Source organism: Haliotis asinina, chromosome 8 (genome assembly GCF_037392515.1).
Source record: "Haliotis asinina isolate JCU_RB_2024 chromosome 8, JCU_Hal_asi_v2, whole genome shotgun sequence".
In the NCBI taxonomy this organism is placed as follows: Eukaryota; Metazoa; Mollusca; class Gastropoda; order Lepetellida; family Haliotidae; genus Haliotis; species Haliotis asinina.
Genome location: NC_090287.1, coordinates 50,251,617 through 50,276,705, shown reverse-complemented (window position 1 = coordinate 50,276,705; position 25,089 = coordinate 50,251,617). Strand labels below are relative to the sequence as shown.

The 25,089-nt window shown below is 36.7% G+C and overlaps 1 protein-coding gene across 1 annotated transcript in view; it reads right to left on the bottom strand.

Moving 5' to 3' along the window:
• Positions 1-25,089, bottom strand: part of LOC137294568 (E3 ubiquitin-protein ligase TRIM9-like) — a 189,641-nt gene that overhangs the window by 11,491 nt on the left and 153,061 nt on the right. Inside the window, exons 6-7 of the mRNA XM_067825612.1 lie at positions 23,270-23,408; positions 8,225-8,449 (exon numbers count right to left, since the gene is read on the bottom strand). Coding sequence (XP_067681713.1) covers positions 8,225-8,449; positions 23,270-23,408 — 364 coding nt within the window. The remainder of the gene's footprint in view (positions 1-8,224; positions 8,450-23,269; positions 23,409-25,089) is intronic.

Here is a 25,089-nt window from a genome sequence, read left to right as displayed (position 1 = left end):
AATCATGACTGGCATTCAGTCCCTTCAATAATCATCAAAGTGCTTTGAAAAATAAATACTGTCATAACTTCGGACTAGAAATATACATAATTAACATAACATCTTCATGTTCAAAATGTTATTATCTATTTTAGGGCAAACATTTCAAATAATTAAGAGGAAATATCTGTAGAACAACAAACAAAAAGGTGTGAAAGCTGTTTTTTTTCTGAATGGATGTGGCCATCTGAAAATGGGGAGATGATCTGGAAGACTCATCATAGCCGCTCTCCCCGTGTCTTTACCGGAACAGAAATTACATCTAATGAGGAGTTTCTGGCCATTTCTGTTAAGTGTTGTGGAGCGATTGATGTTTCGCGTTAAAATAGTTTGCATTTTTTCAACTTTTTCTCTTATCCCTTGAAAAATCCCATTTTGGGTATCCATTACTGCATTGTGACTACATTCTACATTATCTTGCATGCTAAAGTAAAACAGAAAAAAGGGGATAAAATAGCTTCATGTTATCAGTAAACTTAGAAATTCTATCGCATGGTGATCATGATCTCTGTATTATTCTATCTTATGCACATTCTTACTAGTAAACCTAAAATACAAACTAACTCAGGGTTTTACAAACTGAAATCATGTAACAATAATTATTTACAGATTACTGTCATAAAACGGGAATACTGCCGAGTGTTGTGTTACATAACAAATAAACATAATGCATAGCAACAATTCATTTGAATACTGCTGAATACACCATTAAACCAACAAACAACAAACTGTGAAGCTCTAGTTACAAAACCTCAAAGATGTTCCCTTCCATGAATCTAACATTACAAGATCTTGAAAATAGTCATTCATTTATATGGAATGTTAACACCATACACAGGAGAGATTAAATTTTTACTGTAAATTAAAAAACTTGCTAATGTGGTACCTATCTACTAATTAGACTTCATGCAGTTCATGCCAACTGAAACATCATGCAAAAGTCAAGTGTTTCTACACATTTCAGCAGAACAAATGGACCTTTTTGCTTCACTGACGCTCCAAGAAAAAGCTGTACAGATGTTTCTTTCCATGCTTTGGTATTTTCCCTTTTCTCCCTGTGTTCTGATACTGTATGAAACCTCCCATGATTGCATTACCAAACTCTGAGGTTAGAGGACGTGCAAAATGTCTTAATTATAGCCAGACCTGTCTCAAATGAATTACTTCCCATCCCAGGTGAGTTATCTCCCCTGTTGTGACCATGTTATTCAAAAGTATTACTCATTTTTATTGATCTCAGTTTGTGAGGGATTACACACAGGCCCAGGTGTATTCATACATGTTAATGTAAAGGTTAAGAAGAAAGCCTGTGAGAGCAATCACATACACAAGAAAGAATTTCTGTTCATACATACTTCACAGTGTGGCAGAGTTCATGCTACCCAGCTTAACATTACAACATATTCATTACATTAAAATATCCATTGTGCACACAAGTTCAGAGGTTGCCAGCATAATCACTGATCCTTATGTTAACAAAATTACCACATGAACTGAAGCAAGATCACATATCTACTGGGCTTGAAAGTGCTTTTGATACAAGAAACTAATTTTATTGTCTGACATCTCTATTAGATTCGAATAATTGAAATTCCCTCTGAGGTTGCTTTTTCTCTCACCTGGAAAAAACAGTTGAGTAAGAAATATTACAAAGTACATTTAAAAACAAATGTATGATTCAATAGAGTTCCAATACCTCTCCCTCAAGGTATGGAATCTGTCATACAGCTGTAAGAGTTTCCAGCAAGTCTAGATAAGGGATGGGATCTGTACCATACAGCTACAAGAAGTTCCAGCAAGTCTAGCTGAGATCTGTAGAAGGGATGGGATCTATATCATACTGCTAGAAAAGGTTTCAGCAAGTCTAGCAGAGGGGATGGGATCTGTACCATACAGCTACAAGAGGTTCCAGCAAGTCTAGCTGAGATCTGCAGAAGGGATGGGATCTATATCATACTGTTAGAAGAGGTTTTGGCAAGTCTAGCAGAGTGGATGGGATCTGTACCATACAGCTACAAGAGGTTCCAGCAAGTCAAGCAGGGATCTGCAGATGGGATGGGATCATATCATACTGCTAGAAGAGGTTTCAGCAAGTCTAGCAGAGGGGATGGGAACTGTATCATACAACAATATGATATTCCAGCACATTTAGTCAAAAAGGGGATGGAGGTCTGTTTCATAAGAGCTTGCTACAGGAGTAGTGCCTTTATCTCAGTCTATGGTACATGTGCTCCACATTCAAGGAGAGGGTCAACAACCCAACATAAACATTTGACTTCATGTATTAAAGTAGAAGGGCAGGACATCATAGTGCTGCCCTTCTGGTGAGTTTTCCCAACTAAATACTTCCACATGGCATCACGCTTCTTCAGTCAACACTCAGTAATACTTGTCAAAACTTGAATGTTTGAATGTCCAACGAAAGTTTCGGGTTTGAATGCTAAATGTACATTTGAAATCTAAATATCTATGAGAGTCAAACTTGTAGTCATGAAAAGCTGATCATAAATCATCAAAATGGTATCAATGCACCACTATGCTGATCTGTGTAGCAGGTTTCAGTAAATATAGTCAAGGGTTTAAGACTTATACTCTTGAAAATGGATGGCAGATGGATGGATGGATAGCCATGTATATTGCCTATCACTACCTTTTAACAAACTGTGGGTAACAATCACTGTCAAGATAAATACTTACATTTACACCCATGTCTAACAGATGTTCAGGGGGTTCTTATTTTCAGTCCCCATAAGCAGAGATAAATGTGTCTTGCTGAGCCTCTTACTGCAAGATTGTTTGTCTCATTTACAAATTATGATGCGTTTTTCACACCTATGCAAGAAACCAACTTTTGAATATGCAATAGCACAAAATGTCTCTATCTCACTTTTTAACAATAAAGGAAAATATTTTCGAACTGTTACGAAAAAACCAACATCTGGCAAATCGTACACAATGTACATTGCCAAAGCATATGATGTATGTAAATATAGAATATTACCTACTGGAAACAGCATAATATAACAGCATGTGTAGCTTAGAACTGTAATACAGCCCAGTCAGCCAGATAACTGTATAATGTAACAGTATCTCTCCCTACTGATCAGGCTAAGCCTTGGATGTTTCCACTAATGCAAGATGGCAGAGAAAATAGGCTTACTCAGGCCATCCACCGAGCAAAGACCACATTTCAATTCATCTTCAAAGAAACTAATATGGCTTAATTCAAAATTCCCTGAAAATTAAATGGTTTAACATCTGTCAATTCATAATTTGAACATCAAAGTTTTACGATAACCTCTGCAGTTGCATGTAATCACCATACACATGAACCGATTTGGGTATTCATATTGTGCAGCTTAATCTCAAATGATGACATAATTGAAGCATTTTTCAACTAAAAAGCAGAAAATCTTCCACTTTTTCATCTGACATTTTTAAGTAATATCTGCTCTGAGCTCCAATTTTTTGCCAAGTCAAAGCATGAGATTATTTTCCTATGAAGTTCTAACCGATGAATTGCAAATTAGGAAATTTAATTAGCTTTATCTAACCTCATTCTCATATTTGAATTTTAAACACATTTTACCAGATTGGTTTATTATTAGTGTTACAGACAAAACTTTCCAACACAGTTAGACATGTATCTGTCTGAGTAAAAACAATGCTGACTACTATGATCCTACAGCAGAAAGTGCACCTGACGCACCTCAGAAAACATAGTTTAACCATATCTGAATTTCTTCCACAAAATTTGTTATGCTTTTCTCATCAGAAGAATTTTTAATCAATCATTCTGCAAATAAATGAACAGGTTTTGCTCTGAAAGTATGACAAATATTCATATAACTCTTTTGCATCACACGTTTGTCTGGAGCCATCTGGCTGGGATTATGATGGACTGACGGAACTGAATTTGTTTTGAAAGTAATATGGAATCAAGAGAGAAGAGGTTGAGTCGAGGAGTACAAGGACCCCATGTGCAGAGCCGACATGATGGCACTGCATTGTTGGAAGTCAACCATGATTTTCCAGGTGTAATGTACAGATGTTCCCGCACCCATCTCCTCTTTTATAAGCACATTTAGTTCTCATAAAATGCAGAGAAATTGTAAAACTGATTAAATATGTAACAAGTACACAAATGTTCATCATGCTTATTTACTGGATAAACTTGAACCTCTTAAAGTTTCGTCAAGGCTACAGAGATGGAATTGACTTAAAATATGCACAACCCCCAATAAAGCTTCCAATATGCACTTAAGTAGTTCCTGGGCAATACATCTCCTTTCAAGAGGGCTTGTGACAGACCTTGTGGCAATAATTGACTTAATTTTACATTCCTGACAGCAGAAGGCTATAGGATAACACTGAACCTTTTTGTAATTGGATTTAAGAATTGGGAGAAGTCACCTCAGCAAGGTTATTATGAAACCAGCCTAATGAAAGTTGCTTTGAACCGATTCCAGTCTATGTATTTTATTAAAGACGTAGAACTAAACACTTAATGCTAGAACCCTTGGTACATTTAAAATGTAGAAATATACTCTTAAAAATACATTCATCTGATTTTAACATTAGGTTCAACTTCAACCAAAAATAGACCATTTCATCTTTGAAGAAACAAACACGGTTGAAACCTGACAACTAATTATATGCATGTTTCTGTTGTTCTTTAGGGCATATTTCACCTTCAATCATTCATGACAGAGATAGAATACAAGAAATGATAAAAATCCCAAAACAACATCTACCTTTTTACAGGTTTTAGCAAAGCTAACAAATTGGAGGCATATTTTCTACCACCAGACTCTGCACGATTATGATCATAAAATGTGTGGGTGCCCCTGTAAATCTCCCATATGGCCATGTTACGACACAGACCTACAAATCTTGCTCTTCCCGTCATGGCCTGTCAACTTACACATGCACAGACCAGGATATGCACAACCATCCTTGTTGCTGTGAAATTAAGTCATGATTTTCTAACACAAAGTTTCAGAGGAGGGATACTGGCATAGTCATCACACTTTACTACACAAAATGGCCATATGTTGGACGATTTTTTTGTTTTCAAACTTTTTTTCTGTACTAAATTAAAACAAACAGTCCTTTATTATCTAGTATGTCTGTTCATGTAATCATCATAAGAAAAATAGCAGTTCCCTTTTTAGCTTTGGTAGTAAATGTACTTTTTGATCACTGTATGTATATGCATACGTTTCTTGCCAATACATTGTAAGTAAACACTCCGCCATTCACCCTCCATTCATTACACCCCACCACCGAGTCTAACAAACCCTAGTAGAAGGTTGCATCAGGTAACCTCTGAGCGACCTTATGGCCATCCAATCAATAGCGAGACGGTTCAATAGATTTAACCAATCAGACAACGGCTACTACTTAGGGATTGGAGGGACTTAGAAAACATTAAGGTCACTGACACAGATCTCCCCACAAACATACATCCGCATATAACACAGTTAATTGATCTGCAGTATATACGCTTTTGGGTTTCTGTTGACATGGTTACCATTAGCTAATATTTTCGCAAGATGACATCCTTGAATATTGCCAGTAACACTATTTTCAGAGACTGTTTACTCACTGTTGTCATGGTTTAACGTGTGCATCATCCGGAAGAGGCCGAACGCTAAATAGCATTCGGAATCGTACGAACCTTTTCGAGATAGAGCGAATGTCCACTTTCGCGATTTGGTAAGCTGTGCTCTGATTGATCAATGTCAAAGGTTACCTGACAGGAGTTCTCATAAGGTTTTGTTAGACTCAGTAGTGGAGTGTAACGAAAAGTACTGAGGCTAAGTTTACTTAGACTGTTGCCAATAAACATCCAGGGTCTATCAAAAAGCAACCTTTTCAACCATTTGGCTTCCTAAATGATTCAAACAACAATAGCTGCCTCACTTTGCCACCACAATATATTCATAAACATGATAAACAAACACATATGATCACCACATAAGCTGGCAGTGCTGTTAGCACTTTTCAGGAATCAACTGAAACCAGGATACTTTGTGCACATTGTTCTGAAGTGAAAAACAAAATCAGAATGCCCCACCACCCCATCAATCTAAAGTAATTGTGAGAATGAACATGGCATGCTTTTACTTAAAGGGCATCATTCAACACCTTATATCACATCAATAGTATTAACAATCCATAGCCAACTGATTGACCTCCACCTTGCTTCAACAGAACCTCTCCTATCCATGACCTGTCTCAGAAAACATCCCCTCCCACCCCTACCTTGCATCTATCTTAATTCCTCAGAACCAGCCCTCCTGCTTCCATCTGTGTTTCTTAGAATGTGCCCTAGAATCTGTGATGTGCATCCACCTCGATTCCTCAGAACTTGCCCTTCCCATCTCTGACCCACTTCTATCTTGACTCCCCAGAACCTCCCCTCCTGTCCCTGATCTTCTTCCATCTTGATTCCATAGAGCCTCTCCTTCTATCCCTGACTTGCTTCCATCTTGATTCCTCAGGCCCTTTCCTCCTGTCCCTGACTTGCATCCATTTTGATTTCTCAGAATCTCTCCCCCAATAATCCCTGACTTGCATCCACCTTGATTCCTCAGAACCTCTCCTGTCCCTGACCTGCTTCCATCTTGATTACGAATATCTCCACCCCCCATCGCATCCCTGACTTACATCCATCTTGCCTCCTCTGAAACTTGCTCTCCCCCTGTCCCCGACTTGCATCCATTTTGGTTCCTCAGAACCTCCCCTCCCATCCCTGACATGCCTCCACCTTAATTCTTCAGAACATCTCCTCCCATCTCTGACTAGCTCAACCTTCAGACACATTTACCATCATGGCTCGAAACCACCAGGTATCAACAAGCCTTATGTAAAAATAGTCATTACCCATTAAAATGACTCAATGTAGCAAGATATGTGAGATAGACAGTACCCATGTCCTTGCTACCTCTCAGCATGTATCCATACAACCAGCATTCTTTTCATGAGTGATGCACTACTACAAGTCTGCAGCCTCAAACAACAGGCATCTACATATTGATACTGACACACAGTTCGTTTCTTTATGTTAGCAAATGAAAAAATACAAACAAAAACACATATCTCCCCAAAGTAGTATGACACTTTATATGATTTCATATTCTTGAAGACAGTCGTTAGTAATAATGTTTAAAATATGGAAGAGATGTGTGTGGAAAGATCCTTAGCAGTTTGAAATGTGTTTTGACATAAAAGATGTCATTAAAATAGTCTGACAGGAAACAGCTTGCACAGAATTACAGATGAAGAAAGCAATAAAATCATGACTTGGATGTTTTTTTTCTAAATGCTTTGTTCCCTGATGTAGAAGGTCTGAATAAAGTGATGGGAAACATTGTTACACAAAGTTAGTGGTGTTTGATCTGACAGCCACTTACATGTGACACAAAAACCAACATATTACCTTCAAGTCAGAATAGAGAGATTGATGAATAAAAAAGGTATTTAATCTGTCACACATAGATAATGTCTGACCAGTTTGGAAGTTGTTTTTTTTTTTCAATGTCACTTGATCAATACTCCAGTGGTATCATGTTGCGACAACTCATGTTTGGGGGAATCCTAACCAATCATTGATGTTTCACATTTCATTGAAATCTATGAGCTTGCCAATGGTGCTGTGAGAACAAGGACCATAACTGGACCAAATCAGTGATTTGATTCCACAACAATCAGTTGTATGGGATTGACAGATCAAGGATCATAAAGCTAATCAGCTAATCAGCCATTTGGTTCCAAACCAATGAGTTCCACGACGGTATGCTACTGAGTGCATGAGTGCATGAGTGCATGAGTGCATGAGTGAGTGAGTGACTGAGTGAATGAAGGAGTGATTGAGTGAGCGCTTGCTTTAACAACAAGGCTACCCAACCTCCTGGGTACTGACAGAACAAAGACCATAACTGGAGCTAAACCAGGATTTGAACCCACAACAATGAAGTGTGCAAGTCTCACAGAACAAAGTTCATAACTGGAGCTAAACCAGGATTTGAACCCACAACAATGAAGTGTGCAAGTCTCACAGAACAAAGTTCATAACTGGAGTTACTCTTGAAGGAAGTGTTCATTATGCCCTTTAACAGACAAAGCAAAGAAACAGTAAAATGATCATGGTCTATTCCAATGAATGTGATACTGTACTCACCAAGCATGAGTCCTTTATCAACATCGAATCTTGCAATGCCGATTGAGGGGTCAGTGTGACTGTCATAGCGATCAATGGTCACCTCCCAGTAGTGGATGCCTTTGGAGAAGCCAACTGTGCCAAGCGCCACTCGGTGGTCAAAGCTGTTGCAAGTGATACTGAGGTTGTTGTTGGTGAACATGATGTCGGGATGGGTCGTTGTGTTGTCAAAAGTGAACCAGGCCACTAAAATAGAATAAGGATAAGTATATTGTAAGTGAGTGAATTGGGCTCTAAGCCTCTTTAAGCATTATTATATATCAGGCAGATATGATTGGTCCACTTGGTCACATGACAGCTTTGATGCTAAGCCATGTCGACCACACTACCTTGCAAGAGATTGATAATACAATCCAAGCACCTCCAGTGGCAGTGGCTACACCAGCTGGGAACTCCGCTTTGTGTATGTCAGATAAAGAGGTGATGGGCATTGCTTCATCCTGTGACCACGTTGGTTTAGAGTTACGTTCCATCTGTATCAAAATGGCAGACGACACAACGCCACGAAGATTCATGACTGTGTCAGTACTTTTGTCCATATGATAAAACATTTATAGACTTCAGTTTGGTTGATCCAATGATTTATCGACCTTGAACATGTCTTAAGTTGATAAATCATTGGATCAACCTCAGTTGTGGGTGAATATTTTTACATCCAAGCTGGGTGTAGCAACTACAAAACTGCAGATTGTAAATAAGTGTCAGACAAGACAAGAAGTGGTTGACAGAATGATCATTCACACATACAGGCATATGTTGATTTCATAAGGGCAGCTTATAAGAATGAAAGGGATACGAAACTTCTGCCATTGTATTTTCACCCAAATGCATTACCCATACACAGATTACGATAGACTGTGGCGAAAAAAAAGAAGTTAACATTGTGTTTGATATCATTTCAGGTATATGCAGACACAGGTTGACATATGCTGGTTTTGTTCACCATGTACTAGCCATTGACCTATCACCTGCAGTATAACATGAACATTTGGCTGAAGTAGTCTGTCTCACAGTCCATGAACCATATTATTTTCAAGTTTTATCATTTAACCTTTGTCTTTTGATATGACACAAAGATGGGATTGACCTTATACTATCTGGACTGATGCACAATGCCATGTTACCAATGCTCATATTACATAAAGAATAATATACAGAGCACAGTCGAAAACACCTCTATTTCTACTCTAGTCATAATATTTAATGAAACGGTACACTGTATATATCCTCATACAGTCATACAACAAGCCATCCTTCTTAACCTTCCCTGAGAAGGAAAATCTGATGAAACTTCACTGCTTTTGTTTCTTATAGAGTGGCATAGATATGTTTGGTATCTTTGAAGCTACAAATCTTTTACTTTAATGAATATTTGAAAAAGAGGAGCCTAACCATAAACAATAACTGCAAGACACTGTAGACAGTTTCTGTCAGCAAGCATTTGCTCTTTGCCTCATTTCAACAAGTCGTGCTCTCAGTTCACATTCAATTTCCAGTAAAAGGAAACGGTTACATAAAATCCATGATTGATATGCCTACAGCGCATATATGGCAGACTTTGTGAGTTTTACTATGATGTTCCATGCACTTACATACTTTTTTAATGTCATGTGCCTAATTCAATCACATTCACTTCAAGCAGAAAGAAATTTTTTGGAAATAAAACATTCATGACTTTTGGGTTGTGGTTCAAACTCACTGTTGTCAAATGATGAGTGGAAATTTTTTAGATGCAATAAATTTGAAAATATATGACATAATACTTGCATCAAAAGCATCTTATAAAACATAAAATAAATAGTATGCTTTGTTGATCCTTTAAGTTTGTAAGGAAAATAAATAGCCTTACAATAGTTTTTACAAAATCTGAAAGTCTTTCAAACAATGTTGAAAACACATTTAGATTTGAAACAACTCACTCACAATCTCTTTTATTTAAACCACAGCATTTATTGTTTGAGAAACATATGGCTTTCCTGATGGCTATCTAAAACTGGCACCAGACTCCTACTGGGTCCATCATTAAAAAAACGCATTTATTTCACACACCGTTGTTGACATCAAGAAAGCTGACAGAGTTCACATCTACACTCCCAGCTAGACTGACTGAATCTTCAATCATTAACTACGAATTAGTTTCAAGGAATTATTTTGCCCAGTAACCATATCTACAAGGATTGCTCAAGCATGTATCCAGTAACTCAGCCATCCTGGTATCTACACTACAGCCAGTTATGTGGAAAGTAGCTTGATGAATTGGAAGTGGTTGCCAGGTAGATAGCATCACAAAGATCTTAAGTCCTAGGAGTTATTAGTGAAATAATTCCTACCTTACAATCATGTTAAACAATAAGGAGTAGTTGATGTTGATATCAAATTTCCCTCAATAAATGGCAAGTTTTGAAAAATCTCTCATTATGCTGGTGGTGGAATGTTTCATTAATACCATAAAATAGAAATAATTTGTTAAATCAAACAGAAAACCCCATGGAAACAGCCTTCAAAACATCAACAGTAAAACAATCATAACAACCCACAATATTTATATTCTTGGGACTGTAGTGCAATATGTGTCTAATGAAAATGTCTCTATTAAGAATGGTCTTGTCTTGTAACACTGGTCAGCGGTCATTCCTCAACCATAGACGCAAAGAAGAATCATGTAACTAGAAACTAACTTATTAGGTGCACTAACAGTAAAGTGAAACTAATTTTGCATCGCAAACATATCGTATGAATTAATTAAAAAGATGTACAATATGGACAAGTGACCTGTTCCTTTAAAAAGGAAAGGTATTGGATTCTTTGACTTCATATAATTTCTGCATTTTTTACAAGGGCTTGAATCATTGTAGAGGCAGCCAACAGAGGAAGCCATGCAACTGCATAGCAAGAGTTAATTCCTAATTTCATACTCTGCCTCCACAGGCATTGTTTTCATTTCCTCCATGCTCCTCCATACAGGTCAATACCCAGAGCCCTAAGGACGAGTTGCAAAACAAAACCTTGCAAAAAAATTCACTTGATCAATGCAGCAACACAAACATGACATAAAAAGTATTGAACCTTCAAAGTGTGGAGACTATGTAGATAAGCTTGGGTACAATGGTCTTACTGAGACTCTCCCCACGAGACATGGAGATATATATGGCTTTATAGCAGCCAGAAAAACAATAAAAACTTTATGTGAGCTTCCCTGCCTGCAAAGATGGGGTGGGCTAACTGTGAGGGGTAATATAGCCTAATTCACACCAGATGAAGTTTCCTGGGGAGGTGTAATATTGGCTTATATTGCTTGGGGTTGTATATTGATGAGGTCATTCAAGATACTAGCAAGGACCACCATGCTCACTCTCATTCCCTGTTTACAATAGAACTAGCACACTCTTCTTAAGAAAAGTGAACAACAAAATTCTATTTTTTCTCAGCATCACATTCCATATCTTCTAATAGATCATATCACATTTCCGATTTCCTTAACTATCACTATATCATATAACAATTATGTTTATTAATCCTTCAAATGAATTATTTGCATGCATTTCAGATATCTTTATCAGGGCTTAATGTGTATGTGTGTGAATTTTGCACCTGATCTATGTGAATACTGTTCACAATATAAGTAAGTCTGGATCTTTTTGTCCAACAGATAAATAAAAGAAAGTGTTGAAAATGTATGACGATAGTCTATGATGTCTCCAAGACAACTGATAAAATCTTACTAATGATTTATGAGCCCTGAATAGCACCTAACCCAAATCAAATTACATTTATCAGTATTGTTAATCTTAGTTTTAACATACAGAAAGAAGACAATTTTTTCAACATAAACATTTTTCCTCCACAAAGGTGCTAAAAATTTGAAAAAGTACCTTATCCAACTTTTTTTTTCATGACTTTAGACTGCATTGAGATTGTGGCATAAAAAGAGATTTATCAAATGTCACATAAGTTTCTACAACTGCCAAGATGCCCCAAAATAATATCATTACTGCATTTGATCCCTTGTGTATTAAACATTGCTCCTCAAACACAAGGCCAAATGTTATCAATATGTAAGGAACTGTAGCATAAATATATGCTTTTCACGATTTTTGGACTACTTTTTACCACTAGATTTTCAAAGCATGACAGTTTAAAATATGAAACCCAGTCCACATATAGCTGAAAGAATCTATATTCTACTCTGTAGATGTATCTCAGGGTTTCTTTTGTTGATTTATGGTGAAGAATAAAATGCAGCTATCAAGAAAATGTAAAGCAAGTTCTTTGGAGCTAATATTTCAAATGATGCAATGTAACAGTAGCATAAAAACAAATACAGCTTGAAGACTAACTATACTATGATGTGAAATATGCTGGAGCTATTTTTTGTGTGTAAATACATTACAAATTTTGTTAACTTAGCCTAACAAGCTTGGTATTTTTTGTTCCTTTTGAACAGTTAGAAGAACATTTTCAGACACTTTGTTTGTTTCACACCAAGCCCTGAACACTAAAATATGCTTTCTTATGTTTATTGGCTCAGGGTCATTAAGCTTCACTAGATATTTTTTTTGCATCGACTGACTTCAAATATATAATGAGCAAAAGGAGCAAGCTGCTTCACCATCAGAGAGTAGGGGTTTATGGGAAAACTAATGAAAGTTGTCCCCTTTTTATTGTTTGTAACAAGCACAGTAATAAATGTTAATGAAGAAACATAATGATGGAAGTTGATGCATTTAAGGCAGCGATATTGTTAACATGGAAAGCAGTTGTGGGGTACATTACTGGTGGCACAGGATATGTCATATTGTAAAGAAAACCAAACTCTTGAAGAATATTTATTAATGGGGGTGTCAGAATAATGGCAAGGGGATAATACTGAATAATGAATTTATTTGACCATCATTAAACTGGCATGTTCGGAGGCACATAAACATGGGGTAATTACGCTTTCCTCCTGGACCTGTAACAGAAGCAGGGTCTGATTGCTGTGTGCAACTGCCTCTTCCAATACACTTGTGTTGTAAATCTTTGTAATGTTGATTATTATTCCTAATCAAGCAAAACATATGGTCTTTGTTGTGGTATCTCACATCAGTTCCACTACTGAGTAATGTTTAAACATGTAAAACCATGAATTTCCTGTATTTATAGCTTTGAAACTGCATGTTTGAGTGTCGTAAAATACAATAATCAATTTTATTGCCATTAAATTGCTTTCCCTCATCTGCAATGTGTTGGTTATGAAATAACAAAATTCCAGAGTGAGTGGAGTGTAATAAGTGTCTTAGTCACATCTGGAGAAGTGACAAAATTTTAGGGACTAGTTTGGGGACATTTGCAAACAAAGGTATAATGCCAGCAGATCGTAACAATTAATGAGTGAGCTGAATTTTACATTGCTTTTAGCAACATTCTATCTTGGGATTTGGGGATACCAGCAGTTGGTACCTGGAACTAATGCAGGAATTCGTTCATGGGTTTTAATCATGCAAAGTCCACAGTTTATCAAGGTGCCTCCCTACTTCCCATTGGCCCTGTTTTATAATACTATCTTAGCTTTTGGCTGTCCTATATTTTAACACTGAATTATGATAATCTTGCTTTGTGGATCAGGATCACAAAGTTATGTCTTGGATGTGAACCCATCATGAGTCAGCCTTTGCATCACTTGGCCAGAATGTTTGAACCTACAGCTGCTTGATGACACTAATAAAGAAACCTCCATGCATTACACATCGTGTTGCTTTATCCCTAGCAGCAAAGTTTTTAAACCAACTGTCTTTTCAAAAATATTCTCGATATTCAAGGCAAGAAAGTCAATAAATACTCAAACAGATCTGTGTGCTTATCAGCTGTGATCATATGCCCAGTATCTTCATAATTTCTAAAGTTATTAATTTCATGATAAGCTGACAACAATAAAACATTCCTTATCTGACCTAGCTGCAGACAATAAGAAGAATATTTCAAATAGAAACATTCCACAGAAAATATCCTAGCCAAAGGCAAAAGATGAGGATAGTGAGATCACTTTATACTAAATAGCTTTATAAAAACAAATAACTACTTAAACATGTCCACAGGGAACAACATACAATCCATGCTTGATAACTCTCTTTCAATGAAAACCTTAATGCAGAATCACTCAGATGAAAGCATTAGGCATTATTCGCTCAGCAGGGGTGCTGCTAGGGGCTTTGATTGTCTAAATTGTTGCTGCCCCCTTTACACATCCCCCACCTTAATTCCTACTTCGTATGCATGGTCAGTTAATGGAATAAAGGGTTGAAAAAATATCAAGAAAATCATTGTCTTTTAACACTTTGTCTGGTCCTCTATGACTTGATTACTTTGAAAAATACCCCCAAAGTACATTCAGTTACAGTAATGAAATTTACTGATCTGATTCATACAGTTTTAAAATATATGTCAAATATCCATTGAAAACAATAAATGAAATGAACTCTTGGGTTCACTGACTTTGAATAAAAATGTACAAGGTGCACACTGTACTGAATGGAGCTTTAAAAGTGCATCTAGTTCATTATTGCTATTTCAAGTCAAGTAAGTCACAGTTTGGGTCATGATGTTAATAGTTCTCATGTATATTTGATATTTATGCCTAGGAACATCATATTTGACTACTGTAGTATCACAGAACAGCATGAGACTAAATCTGAATATGTGAACAACTAAATATGCATAACACTTTGAATGAACACAAAGAAATCTGAATTAATTATTTTCACTCCAGACAATAAATGTTTCAGCGGATTAAAGAAAATCTCGTTCAGTTTCCTCATTAAAGCCCAAAAGTAATTGACAACGTATTGAGTAGCAAAGTCCTTCCTGCTTTTCAAATAGAAATCCTGTTTGGTAACCAAGAGCGTCCAAACACTAAGCAAGTCAGTTCTAGACTACAACAGAAGCAGTAAACGGAGATTGATAGCAACTGTCTCCATTCAAGACTACTGTGTATGAAGACCTATTGTCCAGAAACAATGTCCCATTAGACGCTGACGCCCAAAGGCGCTAACTGTCCATGTTATGCCGTTAGCAGCTCAAAACTAAATAAGATGTAATTGTGATGGCGACTTGATGTCTCCGGATACTAGGAGTGGAACACTTATGGAAATTGTGTCTTCCCGACAGTGTTATTACACACAGTTTGTCTTAGATCATCAACTGTTCTCGTGACCATGATGGTTTCATTGGACTTTGTCAGTACCAATTCTCTGGTGCTAAAATTTCATTTCAGTAAATTAAATTGTCTCGTTAATGTCATCAAGAAACGAAACAGTTCAAAGGTATCATACAATGACAGAATTCAGTCATTATTCTGTGTTTATAAATGTATCAATACTTCATTTTCGTTTTAGCCATTGCTGTTCAAATCAAAATGTATTATCATCAAGAAAGTAGTTTCTTCAGAAAAAGTTATTCTAAACGGTAGAGAAAGACATTGGAACACAGGGAGGAACTTTCTATCCTTTTTGACTTAACAAATGTTAAATCAAATTCTGAAATATACACTAAAAGATCAAATGTATTTCAAGTTTCCTTTTTTCACTGAAATGCCTATTTGGATAGAAATATAAGGACAATTTTTCCTGTTGATCAGGCACTGATTTAATCATATGACCCAACTGAACTTGTAAAAGTGAACCATTATCAGCAATTATCTAGAAACATGTTTGTCACAAAGTGATTGCTTGTCTCATAATTCACAGAAAGCTTCTCAACATGGAGCAGAAATCTATCATCTCATGCATAATAATTCCATTTGCTACCCTATTGTTTATGCAAAGTGCTCATCGCACCACTGACGAAATCTAATGCTCGAAAAGGTTTTCAATTCCACTACAATTAAAAGATCAAACGTCATTTTCTTTTAACTAATAATAGCTTTAACCAAAATTCCAGGGTTTAAAAATAGACATTTCACAGCCCCTTCGAAATAATTCCAGCCATCTTATTGCTAGATTTCACTTAGTGATAATGAATTAAAAATTGTCTTTTGTCTAGCAGTAAACACTTAACTGATGCTTGCACAGTTAGAAACTCTTCTATTTTGAGTAGACACATTTTTCAAGGGAAAATGAAATGTCTCACTGGGCGGACTTAAAGTGTCAGGTCAGACGTCAATTCTCAATAAATTTTGAAGAAAAAAAAGCTTTAAATGAAACATCAGAACATCTGTATGAGGTCTGATTGCTTTCATTATCCAATCAGCACATGGTGGCAGCAAAGATCGTAAGCTGTTTGACACCATGTCCTGGACAACAATTCACAGGTACAGCGACTTGGAGATGTTGATGATAAATGACATCATTTAAATTAGCCACAACTTGTAGAAATCAAAGTCTAAATCTCCAGACACAGTGTCAGTACAACCTGTCATTGTGGCTTCTCTTGTTACACAATCACATTCGTTTAATATCTTAATTTATTTTCTTTAAATTTCACATCTAAAAGAACAAAAAAAACCAAAACAAAACAAAACAAAAAAATACGAAGTTAGTCTGGATCTAATGGAGGCTACTGAACATTCTCCTGTGTGTGAGTGAGTGAGTGAGTGAGTGAGTGAGTGAGGGACTATTGTCTTTTACCACTTTTCAGAATATTCCATCAATATCAGAGTCAAAGACTGCAGAGATGAGCACACATTGTACCTGTACCTATGTTGGGGAATTAAACATTGGCAAGAAAGTGTGAATGTTTCGAACACCCCAGATATAAAATTTCTGACCGACCAGTTTACAACTACAGAACAGAAGGGGCAGAACATATCCCCCCAAAATCACATACTTGCTTAGCTGCTATAACTACAATGAGGTTTGGGTGCTTACATTTCTTTTAATAGGCTGTGAGAGTTAAAATCTACCCAGGCAAATTGGTGTGCTACTCCTGGTATCAGTCAATATTATCCTGAACATATCTTTGACAAAGCTGAGATACTTCTGACTAGAGTAAGAGAACTCCACCAACCAGTGAAAATGATAATGCAAGACATGATTTTCTTCACATGTTTACTGCTAAGACTTCAACTGTAACCTGTATCTGTTGTCTTGAATCCAAATGCATGATCAAAATTCAATAATAGATAGTAAGATCCCCAAGATTACCATTGAATCAAGTCTCAAGTAACATTTAAACACACTTCTATCAATCCTGTATGCCCAGGAATACCATGAATAATGATAACAATAGTCATCAGAAGACGACATATCCCTCCCGGCCCCACATGTTTGAAAGGACAAATAATCTGAGAGTTACTCATTGTTTTTTTAAACCAAGTTCGAATTGTTTCCATGGAATTCATGAAAATTATAAATGCCAGATATCTGTAACCAGCAAAGTCACAATTTCAAGATCTGCCTCATATATCTGCCAAGATCTGTTGAAAGTTGTGCTCCGTGAATGAAGCTCACCCCTCCATTTTGAAACTAAGTCCGAAACGTTTCCATGGAAACCAAGAAAATAATACATCACAAAAACCTTTAAAAACCAAAACCACCACTTTGGGGTCTGCAACACATATCTGCCAAGTTTTACTGACAGATATTAAGAAGTTTTTGAGTTTTGCTCTGGAAACGAAACACACCTCTCACTTTTCAGTCTAGGTCAGAAACATTTCCATGGAAACCGAGAAAATAATACATCACAAGATCCTGTACATAGCAAAAGGCACCACTTCAGGTTCTGATTGATATATCTAGTAAGTTTTGCAGAAAAATATTGAATGGTTTTCGAGTTCTGCTCCGGAAACGAAGCCCATCCATTTTGAGACTAAGTCTGAAACGTTTCCATGGAAACCAAGAAAATAATAAATCACAGAAACCTGTAGAGAGCAAACGAAACATACCTCTCACTTTTCAGACTATGTCTGAAACATTTCCATGGAAACCGAGAAAATAATAAATTACAAAAACCTGTACATAGCAAAAGGCACCACTTAAGGTTCTGATTGATATGTCTACCAAGTTTTGCAAAAAAATATTGAACGGTTTTTGAGTTCTGCTCCGGAAATGAAGACCACTCCACCAATAAGACTAACACCAAAATGTTCCACGTAAAAACAAAAAAAAAATATGAATGCCAAAAATCTGTAAATAGCAAAAGGCACAACCATAGGCAGAGATTACTATATCTATCTAATAATATTGAACGGTTTTTGAGTTCTGCTCTGGAAACAAAATGACGGACGGACAGACGAGCTTGAGGCGTCGACTATATCCGCCCGCATTACATGCCAGGGGGGATAACAAAAAGCTTTAGTTCAAGTGTAAACAATGTGAATTTATCAAATGTATATGTGACTTTAAACTTCTATAGTTATCACACGGCAATGAGAAAAAGTGTGACTCATCAGTGATCTAGTTGAATCCGTTTAACAGCAGGGGATATCACTAAAGGTGAGAAGACAAGGTGCTAATCATGAGTGATATCAGTGTGCTGTACTGATCAAGCCATACTGGCACATTTATAATTCTTCTAGGCCATGTGTCTGCTAAAGGCTACAACACACCAACAATAGTGTGACTGTCAGTTGTAAACAGTGTCACGTGGAACATAATGGAAGGATCCCCCTTTCACCAGCATGCGTGGTGACATTGTGTTATGGCATCATTTGTAGTTGGCTCCATGATGGCTACACAGGAGAAGTAGGCGGATTCTCTTAAGTAGCAGATGTCAAACTTTGATTACAATTCAAGAATCTTGATCTGTCTGGAGTGAGTTCAAATGGACAAACAAGGATTATCACAATCTAATATACTATGTCCTGCAGATTAGGAACATCCAAAAGATAATTCACTGATTTGATTTTAAGTGTCTGCTTCATGTTTCTGTGGAGACATTGTTGGCTAAGTGACAGGGATAAATATGGAATTAACTCCAACAAACACATTTGTTTGAAGGCTGAATGGTCAAAGGGTTCAAATGGTAGGGTAATTTTGTTTCCTGTTGTCCATTGCCAACTCTCTTTGATGCCAATGAAGCTTCAAATCACATGATACTGTGAAGTATATCGTATAGATTGCAAGGGATAGATAACTTCATTAAATGACAATACATCATCCCCAAACTAATGCTGCCCCTTAAACACATCAAGTCCCTGCAAGGGGTCATAAACAACACTGATAGGCTGAACCTGATTAAGGCAGCAATTTAGGAGTGAGTGTTTCCATGTCTTTGGATCAATTGATCTTATCTACAACTAGCAATAGCACCTACTGGATTAGCTGTGATACTTTACATTGGCCACATACTTAAACGGAATCATGAGCCATAGAATGGCCAAGCTACACATTTTCAGTCTCAGCAAATGATTCATATTCCTATTTAACAAAGGCTCTTTTCCTGCCTCTTTACTTTCTACTTGTCTTCCTGTACTCAACTGGTCAGAGAAGTAAGAGGTATCTCAAATACTCAAGAGAGTTGCTTAGTTTAGCCAGGATCAGCAATTGTAGCTTAGACTCACCACAACTGGGACCCTTCATATGTCAACATCATACAAGTATTTGTGACTTTCACTGAAAGGTAAATGTTCACAACCTGTGACACTTAGCCTTCCTTCTAACATCAAATCAAACTGCTATGATATAACTGTTGATCTGAACTTGTTCCTTTTAACAAATACCCAACAATGCTTCATGTTGCTAAAGTTGATGCGTGCCCACTTGTTATCAGTGCAGTAAGGTTAGCAGTATGTCTCTATTTCTACAGCAATCTTGAGACCATCTACAAGCTCTCATTATCTAATCCATACAATGTTCCAGTCAAACATGCAAAGTTTATTGTATCCATCTGAAATGATCAGTTTGTTAAACTTGACATAAATTCAAGATACTAACTAATCCTGCCTTTCATGTTCAAGTTGATTACACTGATGTAATTCCCATAAAGCTAATCAGAAAGTGTCAGTCTGTTCACAGGTGAAAGTTCAAAGTGCTTAATGGTGAGAATATACGGAGTCTTGCTGTCAGTAACAAGGAAACTTATAATAAGAGAGAGTGAGTGGGTAGGTGGTTGGGTGGGTGGGTGAGCAAGCATGTGAGAGAGCAGGTATGATCTGAGTAACATTTAGTTTTGTCCTTTTAACAGTCTTACGGTCAGATAACAGTATGCCAGGGTCATAAAGGCCATAGATTATAAAATATAGTTAATGCTGGTGTCTTTCTGATTGAACAAAGATTATAATGGGCAAATGTTTCTAACATCCTGTATGGTGCATCTTAAAATAAAGGTTATCAACACAGTATATTAGACCACTCAGCAGCCAACAGTGATCCTGGCAAGACTGGAAGCAGCCTGGGGAAAGGAGAGTGACATTCAGTTCCAGAAAGAGAGCTATAACATTCAAATGTACATATCTATGAAAACAAAATAAAATCCAAAGGGAGACCTGGACAAATCTTTATTTCAGACTTGCCTAACCATTTTAGTGTGACTCCTTTCTACATACTGACTAGGGTCTTGGAGCCAGACTATTTGAAGTTAAAAGGCCATGATGACCACCTTACTGGTGGCATGTTGAAGATAGCAGAGTAGAGTGGAGGAAGAACCTGGATTACATGACTTGAGGCAAATAGGCAGCGCATCTGGTGGTGATCCAAGGAAGGAGAAATATTACGGGGCTATTGGTTACAGGGTATATAAAGGATGAACAGAGACAGGCTGTGAACATGATGGCTGACAGTGATGATAACGATACCCTGGAACATTCCAGTATTGTCTCCCAGTTCAGATAAACACCAACTTCCTGTAAATGCAGTGATGTCAGTCCAAGAACTGTCACATCTAATAGACTTTAACATGGATTATGACATTCATGGTGCTAAGATCAGTTTGGTAAGACACTTTGATATTGCCTGACAAGGTTACATGGACATAGCCCATCAATGATCTCCTCTGTACAGTGAATAATACTTAAATCATATATGCTGATGAAGACATAACATACAGACTGCTCCTTGTGTTCTTTTTTTGGACCAAGCTATCATTTCTTACAAACACAAACAATTTTTATTTTTACCGTTTGGCATATTGTTTGTTAATGTGTTTGATAAGCTTTCTCCACTATCCTTAAGAACTTCTCAACTTGGTTTGTAGATAACAAAACAAGGCGATATAGAATCGCAGAAATGATTGCACATATTCTTGGTTGAAAATGATCCTTCCTATCAGGGTAAATGTTTAAAACGAAATCAAAGAAAATCATCCAACCTTCTGAAATGTGAAGTGAGACAGTTAGGGCCACAAACACCAGTGTAAATATGGCTGTCTTATCTGCCACTCAAAAGATGAACTCACAAGTATTGTCTAACAGTATATAGCCTACTTTTTGTGTCGAGTGTGTAAAGGCACTCACATCTTGTTTGATTTCACCCAATATCAGAGAGCAACTGCTAGATTAACCACAAAACATTTGAATGATCAATTTCATTTACTTGAAATAGTAGGCAAACAATTATCATTGCTGTCTTCAAATTTTTGTCACCATTAAACATATCACCTTCATGTCAAAACTTCTGTGTAAAGTATTAGCTGCTCTGATTTCTGCCTAACAGTTTGCCTTTATAAGTATTAGGAATTTTTCATTTTAAAACATCTTAAAGTAATCACCATACTCATTGTGTCAGAATTAGTAGATACATAATTGTTAGATTATATAAATTTAAAAATTCTTTTGTTTTACTATCAATTATGACAAAGAACATGAAAAATTCACAACACTTTTGACAAAGTGCTGTCATTGCTGATACCAAAGAATAACACAATCCAAAATGATCCTACACTCGTAATTTTTAACACTTTGACAGGATATTTAGCCATTTCTCTGAAAATACTTCAGCTGCTTACACTGACATTTTTCTCCTCTCCATCCCAGCCGACCCCAGGGCATTACTGGAGGATGAGACATATCATGCTTATTTCTGTGCTGATTGCACAGGTTTTATCACAAGCCTAAAAGCTCCCAGCTGCCAGTTTTGGTGCAGCAATTGAGTCCCCAGGAATACATGCATTTGTCATTTCCTTCAATTACATCTTAAATCAGAGACAGTTCGAACAAAAAGGACAAAACATTAAACATTTGAAAGATAAAAATTCAAATTTTGGACAAAGATCGTAATAGAAGGTCAAAATGCAACATTTCAGTAAACAAATTGTATTATTTGTCAGCAACTGTACCATGAAGATTTTCAAATGAATGCTTAAATAAAGGTTAACAATTCCTCCAGAGTTTAGCAAGACAATATAGTGAACATGGACTATTCCTAGTTCGGAGATGTCCCTGTTTGATGTAGTTTCACAGGGGAATAAATAGAGTTAATGTGCATGAACTTACAATTTCAATTCCATCAGTTCAACTGACCCATGTTCAACCTATCAGCATGCATTTACAAAAGGGTATCATTCAGAGCTCACAAAAATGCTCAAGGGACGTTGCGTAACAGGCAAATAGCCAATGCCATAACTGTTGTGTTTAATGACTTTAAACATCTATGGCTGATTGAGGCCAAGATGGTCCCCTGAGAAAGAAAATCTCCGTAAATGACAATCTGTTCTTTTGAAAAATTGCTCAGAGCATAATCAAATCTTCTAATTCATTTGTCCCAATAAACAAAATTCTACTGTTTTTCATCACTTTGAGAAAGCATCATCATTAATATCGTTGCAGTTCAATATTCCTTTTGTTCCTTTGCCTACACTCTTTGACCGACAACATGGTGTTAATTTTATTTTGGTGTGGACAGAAAAATATTTTTTCAATATTAATAGCTGGGTGTCTCCGGGACTGAATGTTTGTGGTAAGAATGGTTTGAAACTTTCAGTAATATTCGTGCATCCATTGCAGGGGACACCAGAAATAGGCTTTCAAGTATAGAAATAAACCAGGCCTTCTGCAGTCAGTGCTAACACTTCAACTACTTGACTATTCCACTTCTCACATGACTGTGACAGGCATAAGGACTAGACTTGTTTAATGGACTAGGAATTCAGTGGACCTACCCTCAGCTGTCTGTAGTGATACCAGCTCACTGTATGGACTCTCCCCAGCATGGTTGTGGGCCTTGACTCGAGCATTGTAAATACTGTGAAAATGTAGTCCATCAACAGTGCATATCATCTCCCGCCCTACATACACCACCTGCAACAAAGAAATAATTCTTGTACATTCATTGAAAAAGTTAACTGTACTCCAGAGAAGATATAAAGGGGTTATTGTCACATTTAAAATCACTACATGTACACTGAATGAGTGTGTAGATGCTAGTACTACTAAAGACAAATGCAAGAGTGCTAGACCACTGAGATACCACAAAGCACTCATACATGGATATGACACAGTATACAAACTCAAACGACCTTTCACGATCATCATCACCACCATCTTCATTCATCAACCTTGTCGTATTTTTGCAGACTCAGCACAATGATAAGAATGATTAAACAATCTCCAAATAGATAGACCATCAAAATGGAATTAAAGTATTCTTGGGCACTTCTGCATGGTTGTCTTTGTCCAAGTCCAATAAAATGTTCATTCATATTTTGACACCCAAGTCAGAGTGTCTCTTCTTACTACCGAACACTTCCTGTATATTATAACAGTGAGGAATAATCCTGCAATAACAATGTTCCACTGTTATCACAAGGTCTCAGTAGCTTCTCAAAACCAAATCAAGGCTGTGGTGTCTTGCTTATCTCCCTTTGCATTTCCGGGATCTTAAACAATGGATGACTTAAGTTGAACATTGGGTCTCCAGTCTTCTGACTGCACATCATCCAAAACAAACGTATGTCAGAAATTGTTCATTTGTTCATTAGTGATAAGACGTTTCCGGTATGATAAATGTTAAATGTGAAAAGACGCTGAGAACATAACATTTATCTGCAAATGTCAAAGATGCATCATTTGAAAACTTTTCCACTAAGGGATATAGGTTATATACCCATCTTAAACTATTTAACATTTTGATTTGGTTGGGAACATGAGGTAGAAATTTTAAATTAGACATCTGTACAAATGTATATGAACAATTACCAAAAATACAGAACATAAGATTACTCATATACCAGACTGTATCTACATTTATGGACCTGAGACTCAAAAATGTTTACACATATCGTCAGAAACTGATAATACTTGATAGACAGACTTCATACCTCAAAATGTCTAAGCTAAAAAGAAAAAAAAAACGACCCTCAAACGCTGAATTAATTAAAACCTAGTAAAAATGAACGTGTTGGTGAGATGAGTATTTATACGACCAGTTGAAACATATCTCATTTTCCGGACAGTGGTATTGGGTCTCATCTATCCTACATGAAGCACTGGGTTTGAAGCTTAACACTTGACATTTCAAGGCAATTTAAGATAGTGCCAAACATTATCAAACATCACACAGATTAAAATGGCTGAAGAAATTAATTAAAAAAAATACCTGACAGGTAACCTGTTTCTAATATTAGAAATGTCAGTTTACAAATTAATGTTTGTCAAACAGAATCCAGAATTTCATCTGGATGTAATTCACACTCTCTTCTATTTAACTTAGAATGCCTCAGCTGCCATAAACTCAGCCAAGCAACAAGAATCCCAAAGTATAAAGAATATGTTGAAGGTTAATGACATTCATCACATCCAGAACTAACATTTCACAGCTTTCAAATATCACATAAGCAGTATAGCTGATCCATCAGAAAGTAACAATGTTATTAAATCGCAAGTTCGGGAATTGGCTCACTTGACAAAGAGCTTTGACTATACCAACCCCCACACAACACAATACCTGAGTAACATAAACAAGGAGTTTATTACACGACAG